The sequence below is a fragment of the Neophocaena asiaeorientalis genome, unplaced genomic scaffold, assembly GCF_003031525.2.
Source record: "Neophocaena asiaeorientalis asiaeorientalis breed wild unplaced genomic scaffold, Neophocaena_asiaeorientalis_V1.1 scaffold78, whole genome shotgun sequence".
Classification (NCBI taxonomy): domain Eukaryota; kingdom Metazoa; phylum Chordata; class Mammalia; order Artiodactyla; family Phocoenidae; genus Neophocaena; species Neophocaena asiaeorientalis.
The window spans coordinates 10,363,451-10,385,862 of record NW_020175018.1 but is presented as its reverse complement, the minus strand read 5'-3'; the positions used below and the strand labels follow the sequence as shown (position 1 = coordinate 10,385,862).

The 22,412-nt window shown below is 44.0% G+C and overlaps 1 protein-coding gene across 4 annotated transcripts; it reads right to left on the bottom strand.

Annotated features, from left to right (window-relative positions):
- Nucleotides 1-678: 678 nt before the first annotated feature.
- On the bottom strand, nt 679-19,140 carry RABEPK (Rab9 effector protein with kelch motifs). Of its 4 annotated transcripts, XM_024762677.1 has the most exons (8): nt 19,084-19,140; nt 17,810-17,874; nt 14,889-15,046; nt 10,680-10,832; nt 6,370-6,531; nt 3,678-3,827; nt 1,280-1,429; nt 683-993 (listed from the first exon to the last, which is right to left on the bottom strand). In XM_024762677.1, the coding sequence occupies exons 2-8, from the start codon at nt 17,860-17,862 to the stop codon at nt 701-703; spliced, it is 1,119 nt and encodes a 372-aa protein (XP_024618445.1). In that variant the 5' UTR covers nt 17,863-17,874; nt 19,084-19,140; the 3' UTR covers nt 683-700. The 4 variants fall into 4 exon arrangements, with proteins under 4 accessions (XP_024618448.1, XP_024618447.1, XP_024618446.1 ...); XM_024762680.1 differs by lacking the exon at nt 6,370-6,531 and having other exon boundaries at nt 679-993; nt 19,084-19,122; XM_024762679.1 differs by lacking the exon at nt 10,680-10,832 and having other exon boundaries at nt 679-993; nt 19,084-19,122.
- Nucleotides 19,141-22,412: the final 3,272 nt, after the last annotated feature.

The following is a 22,412-nucleotide window of genomic DNA, read 5'->3' as shown; positions in this document are numbered from 1 at the left end:
AAAAGCATTTGGACAGAGGGTCTTCAGGCCAACGTCCATACAAACGTTAAAAATGACCTGCAGGGCTTCCCTGATGGTGCAGTGGTTGGGAGTCCACCAGCCGATGCAGGGGACACGGGTTCATGCCCTAGTCCTGGTCCGGGAGGATCCCACACGCCTCGGAGCGGCTGGGCCCGTGGGCCATGGCCACTGGGCCTGCGTGTCTGGAGCCTGTGCTCCGCAACAAGAGGGGCAGCAACAGGTGAGAGACCCAAAAAAATGACCTGCAGTGCTATGTGCAGTGGGATAGGGCATAGTGGGGACAGATAAGGGCCAGTGGCTCTCAATACCAAGAGCCAACAGTCTGCAACTCTTTCTGAGGAGCAGCTCATGAATATTAAAAACACTTCTGCCTGTGAATGTCCACTCCCTAATTTCTGCAGCTTTTGTTGTATCTAGCAATTAGGATTTCTGCAACATTTTTGTGATTAGTATTCTTAACAATCAGCCAATCTATTAGTTACCTGGGTTGTATTGCTGGTAAAACTATATAATAGAGGTTTTTGCCCTGGGCTATCCAGTTCATCTCTTTACCTACCAAAGTAGGTAAAAGCCAGAGGGATATATAGTGCAGAAGATTTTGGAGGTATGAAACAACTAAGGTTTCATTTAACTTTTCTGAAAGTAATTGACATTTAAAAGTAGTAAAAATGTGGTTTTATTAATCAACTACAGTCACAATACAATCATTATAGATTTCCCCTTCCGTATTCATCCCACCAAACACAAAACAGAGTAGTGTGTCAGTCTGACCTTCTTCGTGAGAGTCACCACCTTGGGTTACTCCTTTCTCAGTGGAATCCCCTTTCTCAGCAGCACAGTTTAGAGTGGCAGAATTTGAATCTTCTTTCTCAGAAGTACATGTCACTGGCCATGGAATGATACACATGGAATGGTCCAATCGTCCAGGGGGTAGAAAATTATCAAATTTAAGCAAGGTCCAATGCTGCTTTTCTATTTTGGAAAAAAAAAAAAAAGAAAAGGGTCTGTGTTAAGAAATTTCCAGAAATGCTCTGTGATGTGCTGTATCACCTGAGCCCTAACAGAAACAGGAAATAAAAGAGAAAAACCCCTAATGGCACTGTTACTGCTTTGATGATGTCATTCCCTAAAAGTTTGGTTGTCATTCTTTCGGATTTAGATGTGGAGGGACCAAAATGAAAGACCAAAAAGCATTGTGATACTTTTCAAAGAATGGTCACATTTGCTTAAAGACTCACAGTGAACAACACCTGCTCACCTATGTGATACTGGTACATTGTGCTCAGGGCTCCAGTGGGAGTCATCCCTCCAAAGATATACAGGTGCTTTCCTACAGCCACAGCTGAGTGGGCAGCACAGCCTGTGGGAGCTGCCCCAGTGGGACTTAGCTTCTGCCACTTCATGTCACCTGCCAAGAGAGAAAGTGTTTAGGTACAACATGGCCTAGACTGTGGTTTCCAACTTAACCTGTCAGACTGCTGCAGTTTGCAAACCAATCACTGAACTTCATTCACTGAGAGCTCTGAGAGATCCTATAGCAAGGTTTGGTGTGCACAAAAATCACTGGGGGAGCTGAAATTCTGTTTGGCTAGTCCAGGGAGGGAGGGAGGGGCTCAGTAATCCATAATTTTAACAAGCATCCCAGGTGATTCTGATGTGGGTGGTCTTTGGAGCACACTGAGGAATGTGATCCAGTCTTTGGTGACCATCACCATTAAGTATTTTGGAGCCCAGAAGTAGGTGAGGTTCCAACTGTGTGTGTGTGTGTGTGTTTTGTGTGTGCAAGCATGCCTGTATGTGCACATACGTGCATGTTTGAAATACAGTTCCTTAAGAAACAACTTTGTGAGTACTGGCTAGACACTTTAAGTATCTTGCTTACTTCATTCTCTTAATAGCGGTATGCAATTGCTATTACTTCTGCCTACCTTCTTTCTTCTTAAAGATGAAGAAATAGGATTAGAGAGGGAAAGAGAGTTGTCGGAGATCCCACAGCTAGCAGGTGGCAGAGCTAGAATTGTACTCAGGTCTGACTCCTAAAACCTGTGTTCTCTATGCTGTAATGTGCTGCCTCGGCACCTATTTCCAACCTATTTCTGCAGGTAGTTGCAACTTTTCAGACAAGAATTTAAATGAGGCAGGATATCGCTGGATTTTAGGTTTTAGAGAACTACCTGGGCTGGAAAGGAGGAAAAATAGTTAGGAAGTAGTTCCTTGCATAAGAGAAAAGGACTTCCTTTTTTAAAATAAGCATTAAGGGACTTCCCTTGTGGTCCAGTGGTAAAGAATCCACCTTCCAATGCAGGGGATGCAGGTTTGATCCCTAGTCAGGGAACTAAGATCTCACATGCTGTGAGGCAACAAAGCCCATGCGCTGCAACTACTGAGCTCGCGTGCCTCAACTAGAGAACCCCCGTGCCACAAACTACAAGAGCCCACGCTCTCTGGAGCCCGTGCATCACAACTAGAGAAGAGAAAACCCACACGCCACAACTAGAGAGAAGCCCGTGCACTGCAATGAAAGATCCCACATGCTGCAATGAAGATCCTGTGTGCCTCAACTAAAACTCAAGGCAGCCAAAAAGCTAAATTTAAAAAAAAATTTTTTTAAGAAAAAATAAATAAAATAAGCATTAAAACTCTGTTTGACTGCTTGCAAGGAATGCTTCTGTGAAGATATTTTCCATCTGTCAGTTCAAGGCAGGGGTCCAGCAACTCAGAGTTGGAAGGGAGAATCACCCAGTCCAGCCAAATATCCTAGGCAATGCAGGAATCCCAGCCAGTATCAGCTGGCCTCAGATGTCACCAAACCAGAGAACCTATTGTTTGGCAAGGTAGCCCGATACATTGCACAGCAGTTCTCATGCATTCTGCCCATAGTTCCAATTCCTGTCATCTGGAGCAACGCAGAACATATTCATTTGTTCATCTGTCCACTTTTAAAAAAAAATATTTTAAATTTTTTGGCTGCACTGTGCAGCATACAGGATCTTAGTTCCCCAACCAGGGATCGAACCCATGCACCCTGCAGTGGAAGCGCGGAGTCTTAACCACTGGACCACCAGGGAAGTCCCTATCTGTCCACTCTTAACAGATATGCACTCATCACTCAAGACCTGCCAGACACTGTGCTCAATGCTGGAAATACACTGGCGGAAAAAAAGAGACAAAGTCTCTGCCCTAAAGGAGCTCATAGTCTGCAAGAATGATCCAGAAAGAGTCCAGGCTCTCTAGGGCACATCAGCCCTTCAGACACTTAAAGACAATTCTCATGTTACCACTAACTTTCCTTTTCTCAGTGTTCTTAACAATTTAGCGGGACAGTTCTGGTTGTCCACCTCCAGACACACTCTACAAGTTATCCATGGGGTTAATGGGTACTGCTTGAAAGAAATCCAGTCGGGAAACACAAAGCATAATGAATTTTAATGAAAGAGCAGGGTTGTTGGAAGGAGAAGAAATAATGAATGGGTAGGTACATGGCAAACAGAAATACCTGCTTTTATTGTTATTATTATTTCTTATTATTATTCAGGCCACATTTCACAGAATCTAGTGAAGATTCTGCTGGCTGGTCAAGAGCAAGGCTCTAGTCAATCAAAGCTATTTTATTTAATCTTAAGCAGACAAGCCCCCATGCCCTCCACCCTACTTACTGATATCAATGCAATGGAGATCATCATAGAAACTGTCCTCTGCCAAGCCTCCATGGATGAAGAGCTTTGTCCCTGCTGCCACCATCACATGACCATGCCGGGGGGATGGAGGTTTTCCAAGTGTCTCTGGTTGTGACCAGGTCAGGGTATCTAGAAAAATTAATTCAGTGACGTTAGATGACAAAGCTATGAAGCAAGAACCCGAGAAATATACCAAGCCTCACCTCCCAGTAAGCAGAGATGCTCCAAGCAGAAAGGGACCTGGGGGGTCATTCACTGCAACTTGCCAAGCCAACCCAGGCCTCCCTCCATCCACAGCCTTTACAGCCTCTACTGGTACACATCCAGGGCTGGAGAATTCACTGCCTAATATGCCTGCCCCTTCTACTGGGCAATAAGGAACCACTTCTTGCTTTGAATTAAAAAAAGACCTCCCTTAAGTTTCTTCAACCTAGAACTGCCACAGAGTTAAAAAGAATGAATCTACTTCTTCTGGGACAGGCCTTCAGAGTTTTCTTTTTTTTTTTTGAGTTTTCTCTTTTTTAAGACAATATTCTTAATTGATTTGCTGGAAGGGTGGAGAAAAAAATAGACTACTTTTAAAGTTAGCAGGGCCTCCTGAAGTGGTTGTGTAGGATAATGGTTAGAGCATGGGATTTGGAGTTAAAACCAGGTTATTTCATTGAATAACTATGTGGCCTTGCACCAGTTACTTCTATAAGCTTCAGTTTCTGTAGTTGTAAAATGAGGAGAAATTACCTGATAATACCTACCTCTCAGGGTTGAAGCGTGGATTAAATGAGATAATATACGGAAAGCACAGGCACAGAGAAAGTACTCAATACATGAGAGTTATTAATATGGGTATGATCCAAATAGTGCAGATGTATTTTACGTGTTGAAAACCCTTCATATCTTCAAAATTGTACATATATAGAATTCAGGAAAATTAATCATTTCAACATACCAGATAAGTCTTAAAGGAGTGCTACAAAAATTATCTGAGACAAAAGCCTGCCAAACAACTTATCTCTGAATTACCATTTGTGACATGCCTGAAGGTTGTTCAAGGAGCCCCTAGAGTCCCAAAGAATACATTTGAAATAATCAGAAAAAGTTTATGCATAAATATGTTTACCACAGCATTGTTTGTAATAGAGAAGAATTGGAAATAGCCTAAGTCCATCAACAGGTGAATGGGTGAGTTATTGCTACAGTCATGATAGAATACTATGTATTCATTAAAAACACTGAAAGAACTTTGTGATTACAGGGGAAATGCTTAAGTGAGAAATACAGGATACAAATAGTACACCTAGAATTATCTCTGCTATTTAAAAAAAAAACACACCATAGTTGTACCTAAATGTTAACAATTTTGGGGTGACAGTATTTTACATATATATACATATATATTTTTTTCTCTTACAGTTTTATATATTCAAAACCAATATTATTTAAAAATTTAAAACCGCTTTAAAAGAATCACACAGTTCATTCTTTCTGGATAAAGTCATACTGTGATGTGTCTTAATTCTTAAACTTTTTAAGTTTGAAATTTTGCTTATTGCCTTTTTTCAAAAAAGGCTGCAAAAACACACATGAAAATTATTTTTGTCACATGCTATTTGTAAAGTATTCATAAATGCCCACTACTAAGAGGAAGAAATGTAAATAAATACTACTTAGACAAAAATTTGGCAAGAGGTCTCACAATTTTAAATGTTCATACCATTTTGACCCTACGTAATTCCACTTCCTAGCATCTAGTCCATATTAAATGTTGTAACATGTACAGAAATTAATGTATATATTCACTGTAACACTGTCAGCAAAATGTCAGTCAATAGGAAAATGACTGAATGAATAGGGATTCCCACAGAAAGATATGCTTTGCAAGGAAATTTCTGACTTAGGAAAGATCCATGATGTGTGATTAAATGAAGGAATAATAATGATAATACAGTGATTATTTATTAGGTGCTTCCTGTGTGTCAGGCACTGTGCTATGCACTATATCACATTATCTCATTTAATCTTTCCAACTCTTTGTGGTAGGCACTATTACTATCTCTATTTTACAGATCAGCAAACTAAGGCCTAGAGAGATTAAGAAATTAGTCTTAAGTAATACAGAAACTAGATGTCAGATCTGGTCTTGAGTCCCTGTCCTATGGCTTCAAAGTTTATACTTTCGACTAGTACTAAGATCTACACTTAGACCTGCAAAAGTAAGAGGCAGACCAACATTTATAATTTAATAATTCTATGTGTGTGTTTTAAAGTTTTTATATAATTTCAAAATCCATAGAAAATTCACAGATGTTCATAAACACATGTGCATATGATTTATAATTGCACAGAAAAATCTGGAGGTAGACATTAGGAATGGCTAACAGTGTTTACCTCTGTCTGGGGAGTGGGAAGGAAAGGTGTAAGGGGCAACATTTTACTTTTTTGCTTTATAAACTATACTGTTTAAATTTTTAAATTTGATCAATTATTCCTTTTTACATGCAAATTTTGCTATGGGTAGAAGATATCAGCTAAGAGATATACTGAAGAAGTCTAGAAGTGAGACACACAGCCAGGCTGTCATATTCTAACCTCTGCTTCCTACATCGGGTAAGTTGCAGGCCGGGGTAACCCCGACCAGGTAAGTGGCAGCCCCATGGTTCCCCTGAGTCCATACTTGCATCAAACACATGCAGCTTCACATCCTGCACGGGCTGGGCGCCTCTCTCTCCGCCCCCAAAGACATACAGCTGGTTTCCGATGGTTGCTGATGACGTGTGGAATGTTCTTGGGGATGGTGGTGGGCTGGTCACCTTTGGCATAGTCCAAGTCCTCGTTTCTGGTCCACAGAGAAGGTAGGTATCTAAAACACCCAGGCTGAGGGGCCTCTGACATCAACTCTGGGGCTGGGCAAGGTCACTTTGCAAACCCCAATCCTTAAGGCAGACAGTGTAGGTCTAGGCGGGGATCTCATGCCACCAAATTCAAGGAGGGGTAGGGGGCAATACTTAGAGTTTGCCCAGATAGACCCAAATTCCCAAGATTGAAAAGCCACAAGTACAATTAAGAATGAGGCCAATTTGTTTTTGGAGGCCTTCAAACATCCTCTCTGAACCCTCCTCCCCTTTGATGACTGACTACCCTGCCCTGTGCCCATTCAGAGGAGCCCAACAGCTGCTAAAATTCATTCCCACTAGATGCAAGAAACTAAATGTGCCAAGTTTCTCAGGATATGTGGCCATTAAAAGAAAGTAGACAATATTATTACAGTTTCAGTAGTAGCAGTAATTGTCCCTACTACACAGTAAGTACTAAATAAATACTAGTTTCCTCATTTTACAGATAAGGAATTGAAGCAGAGACAGATTAGGTCACTCATTTAAGGTTACATGGCTAGTAAATGGCTGAGTTGGGATTCAAATTCTGTTTCAACACCACCAAGATCTATGTATTTTCCACTCTTATAACTTGAGAATAAAATTTCACCACGTGGGTAGGTGTACAGAAGCTTATTTCTTTCCAGAATGAAGCATGAATTTTATAGAAACACAAGCAGTAACTGAGCACCTCCCTTGTGCGGAATCATTGCCCTGAGCACTCTGCCATCCCCGACATCCTCAGTCAACCCTGGGAGGTGGATGGAAAGTATCTCCACTTTGCAGATGAGGGAACTGAAGCTCAGAAAGTCTAAATCCTTTCTCCCGGGTCACAGTGTTAGTGAGTAGGAGAGCAGGGTTCTGAACACAGATCTGTCAAAACTCCCATACTTATTCCACTGCAACACACCAGGAATTCTTCCTCCCTCCCTTCCTCCTTCCCTCCCGTGCCACATGGCTTGTGGGATGTTAGTTCCTCAATCAGGGATTGAACCTGACCCCACGGCATGAAAGTGCCAGGGAATTCCCAGGAATTATTTCTTGACTGGGAAATTCTGTGCCTTTTGTAAAGGTCTTCATTCAGTATAAAAAGTGGCGCACGAAGCATGTGTAATATGTGTAGGACTCAAAACATGAACCTGGAGACCAAACAAGTCTCAGCCTATATCCAAAACATAATGGGGACTTCCCTGGTGGTCCAGTGGTTAAGATTCCACGCTTCCACTGCAGGGGGCACGGGTTCGATCCTTGATTGGGGTACTAAGACCCGCAAGCTGCATGGACAAAAAAAAAAAAAACCCAAAACAAAGCATAATGTAATTGTCTCTATAGCTACAGGTCTTGGGTAGTTTTTGGATTTTAGGGGGAGTTAGAAGGGGCACAACCTCCAAGTTCAGAAGATCCTGGGATGGTGTGGCTACCAAGCCAAACATTAGCACAAATAATACAAAAGGAGTTCTAAGCCAGCTGAGGAACTCGCCTTAGTAACAAAAGCAACTAATGATTCCCCTACATCTTTCATATTTCTTGGGCATGGTGTCAAACTATACTTTCTAGGAGAGAAAAAGGATCTGGTGGAAAATCAATTCCTTTGACAAAAGCTTTCCAAATTCTCACTGTATTTTATTTAAATAGATGCCATCATTGAAAATCAAAGGAACTGATCTCCGTCCAATCTAGAACTGATTTCCATCTGTCGAACCATAGCTACATCAACCACAACAACAATTATTGAGCATTAAGTATGTGCCAGATTTGAGTTAATTTAAATTCTTGCCAAACTTAACAAGGTAGGAACTGTTACTATCCCAAAATGACAAAGACCAGCTGTTGTAAAAATAAACCTGTTATCGATAGAGGGAACTGGGCAAGAGTTGACTGTTACGTGAAAAATGTCCAGATTCCTAGTAATTAACAAAATGCATATTTAAACAATTAGATACAAGGGGTTTTTTGCCTATCAAATTAGCAGTGCTTAAAAATGATAAATTCGATACTGGTCAGGAGTGAAACAAGAACTATTAAACACAGTTGCAGAGAGGATAAGTTGAAAAAATTCTTTCTGGATAGGGAATTCCCTGGTGGTCTAGTGGTTAGGATTCTGGGCTTTAATTGCCGTGGCTTGCGTTCAATCCCTGGTTGGGGAACTGAGATCCCGCGAGCCATGCAGTGCAGCCAAAAAGAAAAAAAGTTTAAAAAAAATCTTTCTGGAGAGCAATTTGATAGCATGTACTAAAATCCTTAAAGTCCAGTGTTTTATCTAGTTCTTTTATTTCTGGGCATGAGCTCTAAGACAATAATTCTTTTTTTTTAAACATGGAAGAACTTTTTTTTCTTTTTATTTACTTATTTTTGGCTGTTTTGGGTCTTCGTTGCTGCGTGTGGGCTTTCTCTACTTGCAGCGAGCGGGGGCTACTCTTCGTTGCGGTGCACAGGCTTCTCGTTGAGGTGGCTTCTCGTTGCGGAGCATGGGTTCTAGGTGCGTGGGCTTCAGTAGTTGTAGTGAGTGGGCCCAGTAGTTGTGGCTCACAGGCCCTAGAGCACAGGCTCAGTAGTTGTGGCACACGGGCTTAGTTGCTCTGTGGCATGTGGGATCTTCCCGGACCAGGGCTTGAACCCATGTACCTTGCATTGGCAGGCAGACTCTTAACCACTGCACCACCAGGGAAGCCCCTAAGGCAATAATCTGAAATACAGTCAATGATTTCTGAACAAAGATGTTCAATGCTTTGTTATTTATAATGATAAAAATCTGAAGACAACCTATATGTTAAAAAAAAAACAACCGGGGAATTATGGTATTGTCATAAAAATTGAGGGACTTCCCTGGTGGTACAGTGGTAAAGAATCCACCTTACAAAGCAGGGGATGCGGGTTCGATGCCTGGTCAGGGAACTAAGATCCTACATGCCACGGGGCAACTAAGCCCTCGCGCCTCAACTAGAGAGTCCGCGTGCCGCAAACTACAGAGCCCATGTGCCCTGGAGCCTGCGCGCCACAACTAGAGAGAGAAAACCCACACGCTACAACTAGAGAGAAGCCCATGCGCCACAAGAAAGATCCCATGTGCCGCAACTAAGACCCAATGCAGCCAAAAATAAATTAAATTTAAAAAAATCTTTAAATAGTGGGATTCAGCCATTAAAAAGGATTTCAACAAAGCCTTATTAATAGGGAATTATTTCTGTGCTAATTATGAAATTAAAAAGAAAAAGATACAAGAGCGTAGTGGTGAAATAGGATGATCTCAGGTTTATAAAAATGCAGAGAAAAGACAGAAAGGAAGTACACAGAACTGTCATTAATAGCCTTAGGTCACAGGATTGTGGATGGCTTTTGTCCACTTATTTACACTTTTCAAATATTTTACAATGAATATAAACCATATTTATAAAGAGAAAAACAGCAAAAAAAATGTTTTTAACTGACAAAAAGTCAGGTCCACCTCCCACGGGTGGTTCAGCAACATCCTCGCAGTAGTGATGTCCCCAAACTGCTTCCTCTATGATAAAACCACCAGTGAGACTTGTCAGGAGCTTTGCACTTTCTGACTAAAAGAAACATACTAGGAGGATCTAGATCAGGGTTTCTTAACTTTGGCACTACTGACCTTCTAGACCATATAATTCTTTATTGTGAGGGGCCTTCCTGTGCATTACAGGATGTATGGCAGTGACTCTGGCCTCTACCCACTTGATTCCCTGCCCCGAGGTGTGACACAGCCAACTGTCCCCTGGGGGGCACCATCGCCCCCATTTGAGACCTCCGATGTAGGTGATTTGGGTTCTAGCCTGCCCCAGTCCCTGGCTCCCTGGTGACTTTAGGAAAGTCACTTCCCCTTGTGGGACCTGGGTTGCCCACTTGGCATAGCTTTTCTCTGAAGCCTCATCCAGCTTTGGCTTTTAAGAAATGGATAATTTGTACACGTTACGAGGAAAACAAAATGTAACTCTATTCTTTTCAGATTCTGCCAGAAGTTAAAATTTCTATTTTCTATGAGGTCAGCAAACTTAAGCGGGTTAGTCAGTACAATCCGAAAGCACTTTGGTACAGGTACTGGAATTGGATTTATTTATCCGTTTTGGTAAATAAAAAACCTTTGGCTACTTACCAGGATTCAGAACTTGTAGGCAATTTCGATTTCCTGACTGGTCGGCACCTCCAAACACCCAGATGCTGTGAGGTGTGCAGGAGGGAACAAAGCTGGCATGCTCGTACCGGGGCAAGAGGCCCTCCGAGGTGGCTAAATCCCACTGGTGTGTTCCTAGAAAGCATTTCACCCAGTTCCTAGATTGGGGCTGCCAATGGCTTATATTGGTTGACAAACTTGGGGGAGGGTACTGAGGAGAAAAGGGTCAAAAGCATAAGTGAACAACCATCAGAGCACTTAAAGGGAATGTGGCCAACCTCCAAAAATTTTTATATCAGACACTTGGTGGGGGGGCGTCTGACTCATCCATAAACCCTCTTCTATGGGAACTGTCCCCACTCTCCCAACCCCAGGGATAGATCCCAGGAGACTTGGTTGTACTCCACCTTGACTTTCTAGCCTTAACTGATAGGGTCAAAGGTAGTCACTGGACCCAAAATGGGCCAATCAGATCCTCTCTCCCAAGAATTTGGAATTCAAGCAGATTTCTGGGTTTGGGTGGCCATCTTCTACCATGTGTGGAGAAGGAGAGAAAGCCAAAGTATGGGGAAGAGAAGAATGAAACATCTACATAAAGAAGCAGATCTCTCCAAAGAGAGTGAGGGAGGAAGTAGATGGGTTTTGACAGCTTTCTAGTTCTTGCTTCCACTCTCTCCTGAGGCTAGGCCAAATCTTCTACCTTTGGATTCTTTCTTTTTTTTTTTTTGCTGGTTTAAGAGAGCTTCTATTACCTGCAAGTAAATGACTTCTGGCTAAAACAATTTCACAGACTTAATACCTAACTTATTGGTTATTTTAATTAGTAAACCACTTACATATGACCTTTACAGGCATTATCTTGTTACATCATTACAAGTGCCAAGTGAAGCAAGTTATTATCCCTGTTTTATGGGACACTGAAGTCCAGATGGTTTAGGTGGTTTAGCCAGAGTCACAAAGCTAGTAATAGGTCATGAAAGAATTGTAATTGTACTAGACAGCAAGCTTCTTGAGAGCTGAAAGAGATTTAATTTACCTTTGATTTCTTAGTGCAGGGTATAGAAATTCAAATGCCTACAGAGGATTGGAGGAAATTGGAGAATGAGAGCCCCACTGATAGGTGGCAGCTCAGTTGCAAAAAACTGTCACCATGTAGACATACAGGCATATGGATGTCAGATCTTCCAAGATTATCAAGAGAGGCCAAACCACTTCAAGTTTTACATGTAGACTCTCCTGCACATTTGGTTAGTAAACAACTGAGATCAAAACAATACACAGGGGCATCCCTGGTGGCGCAGTGGTTAAGAATCCACCTGCCAATGCAGGGGACACGGGTTCGAGCCCTGGTCTGGGAAGATCCCACATGCCGCGGAGCAACTAAGCCCATGGGCCACAACTACTGAGCCTGCGCTCTAGAGCCCGCCAGCCACAACTACTGAGCCTGCGCTCTAGAGCCCGCCAGCCACAACTACTGAGCCTGCACACCTGGAGCCCGTGCTCCGCAACAAGAGAAGCCACCGCAATGAGAAGCCCATGCACGCAACGAAGAGTAGCCCCCGCTCACCACAACTAGAGAAAGCCCACACGCAGCAACGAAGACCCAACACACCCAAAAATAAATAAAATAAAATAAATAAATTTATTAAAAAAAAAAAACAGTAGACAGCAACGTTACACACAGACCTAACAAAACATGTAACAAAACACGAATTTTCTTCTCCCATTGTGTGGTACATAGTAGTCACTCATTCATTCATCCAAATACTTATAAAGCACCTACTCTGTGCCAGGCCCTGTGGTAATGGCTGGGGATACAATGAGAAGCAATATAAAAGACAGACAACAAACAATCACATGTGAAAAGAGCTGTGAAGGGGGATAAAGATGGGAAATTACAGGATACTATGGAAACACAGACAGTGGTTGTGTCATTGTGATTTACATTAAGAAATACATATTTGGTCTTCATCTGTTCCAGGCACAGAGCTCTGAAAATCCCTGTGACGATCTAAGTGATAAGGCTGATAAAGGTGTCTTTTATTATTGATAACAAATCCCCTGTCAACCACACCTGAGTTTATGTTAATGAGGTGACTTTTGGAAAGCCCCTAAGGATGGGAGCTGGTTGCCAGGGGAACTAACCATTACATTACAGGGTTAGAACTTTTCAGCCCCAGACGATGCCCCCTACCCCCAACTCCGGGGGGAGGAGAGAGCCACCAATGGTCATAACTTACTCAATTATCCCTCCATAAAAAAAGGAGGAGTTGCAAGAGCTTCCAGGCTGGTGAACTCATGGAGGTATTGCAAAGGTGGGGCACCTGGACAGGGCACGAAGTGCCTCTTCCCACATGCTTTGCCCTATGCACCTCTTCTATTGGCTATTTTCCTGAACTCTGTGAGCCTCTCTAGCAAATTAATGGAACCTGAGGCAGGTGACATGGGAACCTTCCATTTATAGTTGGTTGGTCAGAAGCACAGGTGGACTTGTGATTGGCACCTGAAGGGGAGCAGGGAGAGTCTCGTGGACTGAGCCCTTCATCTGTGGAATCGGATGCTAATTCCAGGCAGAACTGGACTGAGTTGTAGGACGTCCAGCTGGTGCTGCAGAATTATTTGGTGTGGGGGAAAATCCCCACACATCTGTCAGTCAGAAGGGAAGTACGGAAGACTAGTGTTGAGAGGAGGCATGGGAATAGAGAAGGAAAACAGAAGAGTCTCTCCTTTACAGTGGCAGTGCCTAAACTAGTCCTAAACTAGTGGCAGATGTATCAGGGCAAGGTTCCTGATGAAAGTGTCATTTAACTGGGATCTGACAGATGAATAGTAGCCAGATGATAAGCAAAAGGAAGAGCCTTCCAAGCAGAGGGAACAATACGGTAAGTCCCCTACATACGAACCTTTGAGTTGCAAACTTTCAAAGATGTAAACGTGCATTCGCATGTCCAAATCACATAAGTTTGTTCACATGTCTGGCGTTATCTGTAAAAGTTGGGTACCTAGGCTAACTTTCTTGGACTTAAGAACAAATTGGATTGGCTTCCCTGGTGGCAGAGTGGTTAGGAATCCGCCTGCCAATTCAGGGGACATGGGTTCGAGCCCTGGTCCAGGAGGATCCCACATGCCGTGAAGCAACTGAACCCATGCACCACAACTACTGAGCCTGTGCTCTAGAGTCCACGAGCCACAACTGCTGAAGCCCGTGCACCTAGAGCCCGCACTCCACAACAAGAGAAGCCACCGCAGTGAGAAGCCCGTGCACTGCAATGAAGAGCAGCCCCTGCTCGCCGCAACTAGAGAAAGCCCACATGCAGCCCACGCGCACCAATGAAAAAACCCAACTCAGCCAAAAATTAAAAATTAAGGAAAAAAAAGAACAAACTGGACTTATGAGTGAGCTCTTGGAAAAGAACTCATTCTTATATAGGGCATTTACTGTATATGCAAAGGGTTGGAGACCAAAAGAGTTCAAGGAACTGAAGGATAGTCAGTGGAGCAAGTGTGGGTTTGGGGGAGCTAAGAAATGAAGTTGGGGATAGCCTGAAATTGGGGAGTGACATGATCAGATTTATATTTTAGAAAATACTCAGCTAAGTATGGAAAATGCAGTGTACAGGAGGTAAACCTGGAAGCAGGCAGACCAGTGAGGAGGCTGTTGTAACAGTCTAGCTGAAAGATAATGATGCTTCGCCTACAGTAGTAGCAGTGCAAATGGACAGACATGGATGAAAATAAGAGATATTTAGGATTTGGTGATTAATTGGCTATGTGGATAGAAGAGGTGGAGGCATCAATGCCTCCCAGAGAAATAGTTGATGAATGAATGGCTGGTTATCCAGGGCTCCATATGGACTCTTTCCCCCAAATCAAGGAGGTCTTGGTTGGGTGGATATATTCCTGGAGTCTGTTGAGACCTTAGGGACCTCTCAGTGACATTCATTTTCTCAGAGAAAAACCCTACTGTCTGGTCTGAACTGATAGTCTTAGGAATGGTCATGGCTGGCAGCACAAAGCCCTGCTCTCTGGCCATATAGGGCATGTGCTCCGCAGCTGCTGGTCTTTTTGTTTTCTGGCCACGCCGAGTGGCATGCAGGATTCCAGTTCCTCGACCAGGGATCAAACTGCAGTAGAAGTGCAGAGTCCCAACCACTGGACCGCCAGGGAATTCCCCACAGCTGTTGGTCTTACCCAGATCTATGGTGTGCACATCTGAGAAGCTCCTGTTTGGATCTGCTCCCCCAACAATGAAGACCTTCCCTCTCTCGGCATCACCAACAGGGGGTAAATATGAGCAGCTATGGCCAACCCGAGCACAGGGGCTGTCTCCAACCGGGGTCAAGGTGTACCTGCCAAAGGGAGGGTATATTCAGGAGGCCTGAGCAGAGAATAAATGCAGCAGTATGTTCTTTGCATTCCTCATGGAACAGTCACCAGAATGAAGGGTCTTATACATACACAGTCATTTTAGATCATGTCCAGCAAAGCAGCATTTTCCTAATTAATGAACAGTACCTTCCCTTTGCACATAACCTTCGACTTTTCAATTTTGTCACTACTTTCATCTTACATTAACTTAGTGGGGATGCCCTGGGCTAGTAATTGTCCCCATTTGGTAGACGGGGAAACTGATACCCAGAAATGTCCAATGGTGTGTCCTGGCACAGGATGGTAGTTATGAACATGATTTGCAAATTCAGACAGACCTAGTTCAAGTCCCAGTTCAAGTGCTTTCTTGATGTGTGCTCTTTTGGAAGTCACTTTACCTTTCTGAACCTTAGTTTCCTCATTTGTAAAATGAAGACAGCAATAGTTCTCACCCGTGAAGAATGAGATGCAATCTTGTAACATGGCAGGAAGGACTCAGTTAACGATGGCTAGAGCTTTATGTGTAATCACATGAGAACAGCCCCAAAGCTCTTGTGACTAGCCAGTGATGCTTCCCTCTGCCATGTAATAGTCTCTGTCATTCACTGATTCTTTTTTTTTTTTTTTTAATTTATTTTTGGCTGCACTGGGTCTTTGTTGCTGTACGCGGGCTTTCTCTGGTTGCAGTGAGCGGGGGCTACTCTTCGTTGCAGTGGCTTCTCTTGTTGCAGAGCACAGGCTCTAGGAGCCTGGGCTTCAGGAGTTGTGGCTTGCGCAGGCTCAGTAGTTGTGGCGCACGGGCTTAGTTGCTCCGCGGCATGTGGGATCTTCCTGGATGAGGGCTCAAACCCATGTCCCCTGCATTGGCAGGCGGATTCTTAACCACTGCGCCACCAGGGAAGCCCCATTCACTGATTCTTAAGAGCTTTTCCAGATTACTCATAAAGCTCGACCTGATGGAAGACAAAACTAGGACTTTGAAAAATCAAATACAGGATCCATTCATTCTGTTCTGTAAAGTTATTCTGAATGCTGACTGAGAAAGCACACTTCTTCAAGCTTTCTGGTTGGAAAAGAAAGCTCTGCAGCTGTTTTTCAGGCCCAGTCTTATCTGACCTCTCTGGCATTTGGTACTCTTGGCTCTTCCCTCCTTCTCATACCTTTCTCCTGACCTGGCTTCCCCACACCCATTCCATTTGGTTCTCTATCCACCTGTCTGGCTGCACTTTCTGTTTCCTTCTCTGACTCCTTTCCCTCCAGCTTTCTCCCAATCCTCATGAGTTCTCTTCTCAGTCTACGTTTGCTTGCCTGATCAATTATTTTATATGTACTGATGGCTTCAATTACCACCCATCTACCGTACATGTTCATCAGTGACTTTCAAATCTCTATTTCTTTTCCAGATCTCTCTTCTGATGTCCAGATTCACACATTCCACATTGTCACCTGAATGACTACTAACCACATACCATGCATGCTGCTAACTTCGCCACAACCCTGGATTCACTTAACTTGCACAAAACCCCTCTGGGGACAGTACTATTATCATCATCTGAGGTTTACAACTGAGGACCTGTGGCTTAGAAAGGTTAAATGACTTATTCAAGAGCACACAGCCATCCAGCTACATGGTGAATAGGACAAAAGAAGTCCCTGCCTTTACAGCCCTGACAGACTAGTTGGGATGAAAAACACTAAACAGATAATTTCCAAATATCCATTTCATTTCAGTTGTGTTATAAAGGAGTACAGGATATATACAGGATATATAGTATGAGAACATATCACAGGGGGACCCTACCCTGTAAGGAGAGGTAGGTGGGGACAGAGGTGGTCAAAGAAGTCTTCCTGAAGGAGCCCCATTTGAACTGAGATCTGAAGTATGAGTAGAAGTTAGCTGGGCAAAGAGAGGGACAAAAGATGGGGGGAAAGGATGATCCAGGTAGAGGGACCAGCACATACAGTTCCTGAGTGGGACAGTGCAAGCCACATTAAAGGAAGAGAAAGAGAACGAAGGCTGAGTAACGGGACTTGAGGTTGGAAAGACAGGCAGGGACAGATCACGCAGGGCCCAGTGGGCCATTTTAAGGACTCTGGTTTTTATCCTAAGACCAATGGAGAGGCACAAAAGGTTTTAAACCAGGGAATGCCATGATCAGATTTATGATGTGTAGAGAGCAAGAGTGGACGCATGGAAGCCAGATCAGGGGCTCTCCTCCAAGGTCCTGCAGAAGCATTGCCTCCTCTCTACAGCCCTCTGTGCGTCCTGCTTCAGCACCGGTCACTGTTCCCTCGCTACACTGAGACTATTCACCTTTGTACCTGCAGCACCAACACTGCGGCTGGCCCTGTCAGGCCAGTGTTAGTTGCTGAACGAAGGGTTGGTTGAACAAGCGCTCAAGAAATAGTGAAGCCAGTTTAATCCAAATCCAATTCCCTGAAAGTCTTACAAATGAGTTAGAGCTTGGGGGAAGACACAGTGTTGGAGCTGAGGATGCCAGATGGTCAGTGCCCTACTCTTCCTGGCAAATGGATTTTAATAAAATCAACATCTGCTCTGTGATAATTATTGCCCCACTACCTTTCCTCTGAAGACCTTCTCAGACAGTTTGAGTCTAATTACCAGAAACCGCAGACAGTTTCAACTCTACCCTTTTTTCATAGAGGATCAAATTTGTTAGTAAAGTACTTATAAATGAAAAAATAACTCATGTGTTTCTTTGTTTGAATCCTTCCTTACAGACCATGTTGCTTTCCTGGGCTTGTCTCCAGGCTCCAAGACTGGCAGCTGCTTCATGGTGTCCTATGCCTAAGAAAGAAAGGTACTTTTTAGACATTTACAATTATCTTCTACATAAAAAAACACAGAAAATCAGGTTACTTGCCTCTTTAAAATTTTCCTGTTGATGTACCAATTTCTAGGGCCTGATTAATTTGAATAAGCATTACCAACCTTTTGATATAAACTTATATTTGGGAGGCAACTATGACACAACTTTCATAATCCCATTACAGAGTTTTTTTGTTTTTTGCCTAAAGTTTTCTGTGTCCGTGGGGGGTATATATCAAAATAATTTTCAGAGGTCATAAGGTATTTATGTTTATCAAAAGAAAACATTTTAAAAGGCCAAGAAATACTGAACTCTAGGATAAATCCTGGCCTCAGCATGACATTCAAAGCCTTCTGGTCTCAACCTTCTTTTCAGGAACTCACCTCTACAATTTCTTGCTATATTGAACTGTTCTTACTATATTTATTCCCCTAAAATGCCAGGCCCTTTCATAACTTGCATCCTGTGCTGCTTCCCTTACCTGAAATGTCCCTTCCCTTCTGGTCAACTAGAAAACTCCTAGTCAACCTCCAAAGCCCAGTTCAAATGTCCCCTCCTTAGTGAAACCTTCCCTGATTTGTTGCTTTCCACTTACATCCTCAAGTTACTTTATTCTCTACCTGAAGGTATCTATTAAGCTATCATCATTGCAGGGATCACCCTGAATGTAATCATCTATTTAAAACTCTCTAGATTCTAGAATAAATTCCACTAGACTAAATTCCAAGCGAGCTGGGCCTTTCAGATTCATTCAGAGAACCAACCAAGAGGCCCGGCATAGAGCAGAAGTGAGGGATGAGTGAATGAAGAAAGAAAATGGATGAGGTTTCTGGGAGGTGAATGGATAAATCCAATCTTCAGCCTAAGTCACTAACTGCTGTCCCCAAAGCCTAAAGCTCAGTGGGGTTAACTTCACCTGGACCGGGACTTCCAGCAGCCGCCCCTGCCAGGTCCATCCCCCAGTCCCATCCCGGCTTGGCAGCGCTAGGGGATAGGAGACAGGGTCAGGAGAGAACAGGCCGATTCCTTTCCGTCAGTGTGGCTAGGCCGGAGCCAGAGGAGGTCTCCCGAGTGCTTTCCACCCAGCCCAACTCCACTCCCTTAAAGGATGCGGCGTCCCCGCCCCACCCCGCCCAGGAACGCTTCAAACCAGGGTCCCGGAGCCCCCCACCTCCGGACCGCATTACCTGAGGCGGCTTACGCCAGTCCTGGGGCCGTGGCTCCGCCCCAATAGGGGCGGTTCTTGGATCTTCGCTCCTCCTTCAGACCCCGGAAGAGCGCCCCGGCCAACCGCTCTTCACTCCCAGGGCCGGGTCCCCAGGGCGCGCCCTTGGAAAGGAGACGGGAGGGGTCCTAGCGGCCTGGGTTCGACCCAGCTGTGTGTTTCTCCAGAACTAAACTGGCCGGGTCGTCCCGGGGCCCTACCTCCCTGGCTGAGTAAGTAAGCCAGAGCTACTTGGAGACGACTTACAAGCGAAATGCCAGGGGTTGGGCATCCAGTTAGGTGACCCAAATCCCTTGGGCTATTTTAAAGGAGCTAGGATATTTTCAGTTCCAGCGGTTGTTAGAATGGTTTCTGAAAGGGAGAGTTGAGCGTGCTTTCCTAGGTGTGAAATTTCCGTACGTAGTCTTTTTTTTTTTTAATTAATTTATTTGGGTATGTGTCGGGTCTTAGTTGTGGCACGGAGGATCTTAGTTGTGGCCCGTGGGCTTCTCTCTAGTTGTGGCCTGCGGGTTTTTTCTCACTAGTTGTGGTGCGCAGGCTCCAGGGTGCATGGGCTCTGTAGTTTGTGGCACACGGGCTCAGTAGTTGTGGCGCACAGGCTTAGCTGCCCCGCGGCATGTGGGATCTTAGTTCCCTGACCAGGGATCAAACCTGCGTCCCCTGCATTGTATGGTGGATTCTTTACCACTGGACCACCAGGGAAGTCCCCCTGTGCAGTCTTTAGGCCAGTTCAAGCTTTGGCGCCCTGAAGAGCTGACTTATTCCATAATTCGCGTTTGTAACTATAGCAGGCACTATGCCGAACCAGGCAAACCTGACCCCTGGCCTCCTGGAGTTTACAAACTAGAGAGAGATTAAACAGAAAAACAAATAACAAGGTACGCTTGTAAAAAGTGCAAGGAGGGCTTCCCTGGTGGCGCAGTGGTTGAGGGTCCGCCTGCCAATGCAGGGGTCACGGGTTCCATCCCTGCTCCAGGAGGATCCCACATGCCGCGGAGCAACTAAGCCCGTGTGCCACAACTACTGAGCCTGCGCTCTGGAGCCCTCAAGCCACAACTACTGAGCCCGCACTCCTAGAGCCCGTGCCCCGCAACGGGAGAGGCCACCGCAATGAGGAGCCCGCGCGCTGCAGCGAGGAGTAGCCCCCGCTCGCCGCAACTGGAGAAAACCCGCGCACAGCAGCAAAGACCCAACACAGCCAAAAATAAATAAATTAAAAAAAAAAAAAAAAAGTGCAAGGAATAAAAAGTTCATCAAGGTAATATCTATTTTTGCGGAAGATACTTTTCTCTGGGCCCCAGTGTCACCGGTCTGTAAAATGGAGCTAATAAGACTTCTGTCACAAGGTTATGGTGGGGAATACATGAGCTAATGTATATAAACTGCTTAGTGCCCAGTGACTGGCGCAGAGCTGGTTGTATGTAAAATGTAATGCTATTCCTAGGTGTAAATGAACTCTAGACACCAGTCGTGAGTGAGATGTATTCATCTACATTACTGTGGTCTCCTTCATAACCATAGGTTCCCTGTGGCTTTCCTGAAAATGGAGAGCTGGCTCACTTATGTCTATGTTTCAGAGAACCCCACAATCAGGAGGGCTGAGTTGTTCTATCCTAGGAATTGGAGGAACCAGCTAAGGAAGGAAATCACAGGAGCGCCTGCTGCACAGAGCTATGTTAGCAGAGTGGGAAGCAGACAGACATACTTGGGTTCACATCCAGGGTCCCGCACTAACCATCTACCTTGACATTTGGCAAGTTCACCCTCTCTGAGCTCTAGGTTCTTCATCTCTAGAATGGGAATAGTAATTACCTACCTCAGAGAGGGAGAAGTTGAGAGGATTTGATAGTACAGCTGAAAGGTGAACTTGGTAAATCTTTTCGCTACTTGAAACCATAACAAAAATTTATTGACAAGATGGAATTTGCAGTCTGTAGCTCTTTTTATTGTTCACATATCCTATTCCAAAGACCTGGAGTCTTTGTGAGTTTCCATGTTAATGGAAAAATCTCCACTGACTGTTTGCCAAAGAGGAGTTTCCTGCTCTCTTTCAGGAAAGAAAACTAAGGCCAGGTTGGCTCTGCCATATGTCCATGTGCATCTAGATGGAGATTTCTGCTCACAGATGCAGAATGCCCTCTCACCCCCTGTGTCTTTAGGCTAAATCCATTTCAAGGTGCCATGCTGGAGTTGCACATAAACAAGAAAAATTGGAAGAGGTTTGTGGGCAAAATAGCAACTAATTTTCATTGTGGGATCTATGCTTTTAGACTAGAAATCACTTTTCAGGAAGTGCTGGAAAGAACTTTGGAGATGTATTTTTAAATTGGAAATTGAGGCCCAGAGAAGTTAAAATGACTAACCCACATAAATGGGAGAACAGGAACCCAGGTCTCCTGTTTCGTGCAAGGAAGACTAAGAACATATTGCAGTCAGCAAGCTCTGTACACTGTCTCTGTAACACACCACCCAATGTGTCTATCATCTTTTCTAAGAACTCACCCAACTGGGAATGTCAAGAGTGAGGTTCACTGAATGAGGTGGGTCTGCAGGAGGGACCTTCTTACTGCCAGACAGTTTGGTAATGTGAGGACTGCCCCCTATTTTAACTGGAAGGGGATTGTCTTCATTACCTACCTGTTCACTGACTTATCAGCAAGGGAAGCAATGATGCTGGTGACACCTTCCTTTCAAGCACTTTATTGTTTGTAAAGAACGTTCATATCCATCTCCCTATTTGTCTCCCTTCCCAATTCTGAGACGATATTTGAATAGGATTAATTCCCAGTTACTAAGGTTCAAAGATGAAAAATGAATTGTCAGTTTTTCAGAGGATTGTAACAAAGAAAAAAATCAAACAACAATAGCATCTTTCCCTCATTTGGGGTTTTTTTCCCTCCAAAAAACTCTAAGCATATTATCCCTATACTTTTTTTCCCCCTAAAGTCTTAAATCTTACCTCTTCAAAAAGGCCTTTTTTGCCCACCCAATATTCAGAGCTAACACAATGCACTCACTGTACACGACATTGTTTTAAACCCTTTCCATATATTAACTCTATTTAACCTCAGTACAAGCCTAGAAGGTAAGTATTCTTATCATCTCCATATGAGGCAAGCACTGTTATTATCGCCACATTGGAACTGAGAAAACTGGAGCACAGAAAGGATACATAACTTTGCCAAAGTCACACAGGGAGTAGTAGAGCCTGGGCTTGAACTCTAGCCATTTGGTGCTAGAGTCTGCACACTTTACCTCCACTATGTTGCCAACCTAAAGTAGGCCTATTCT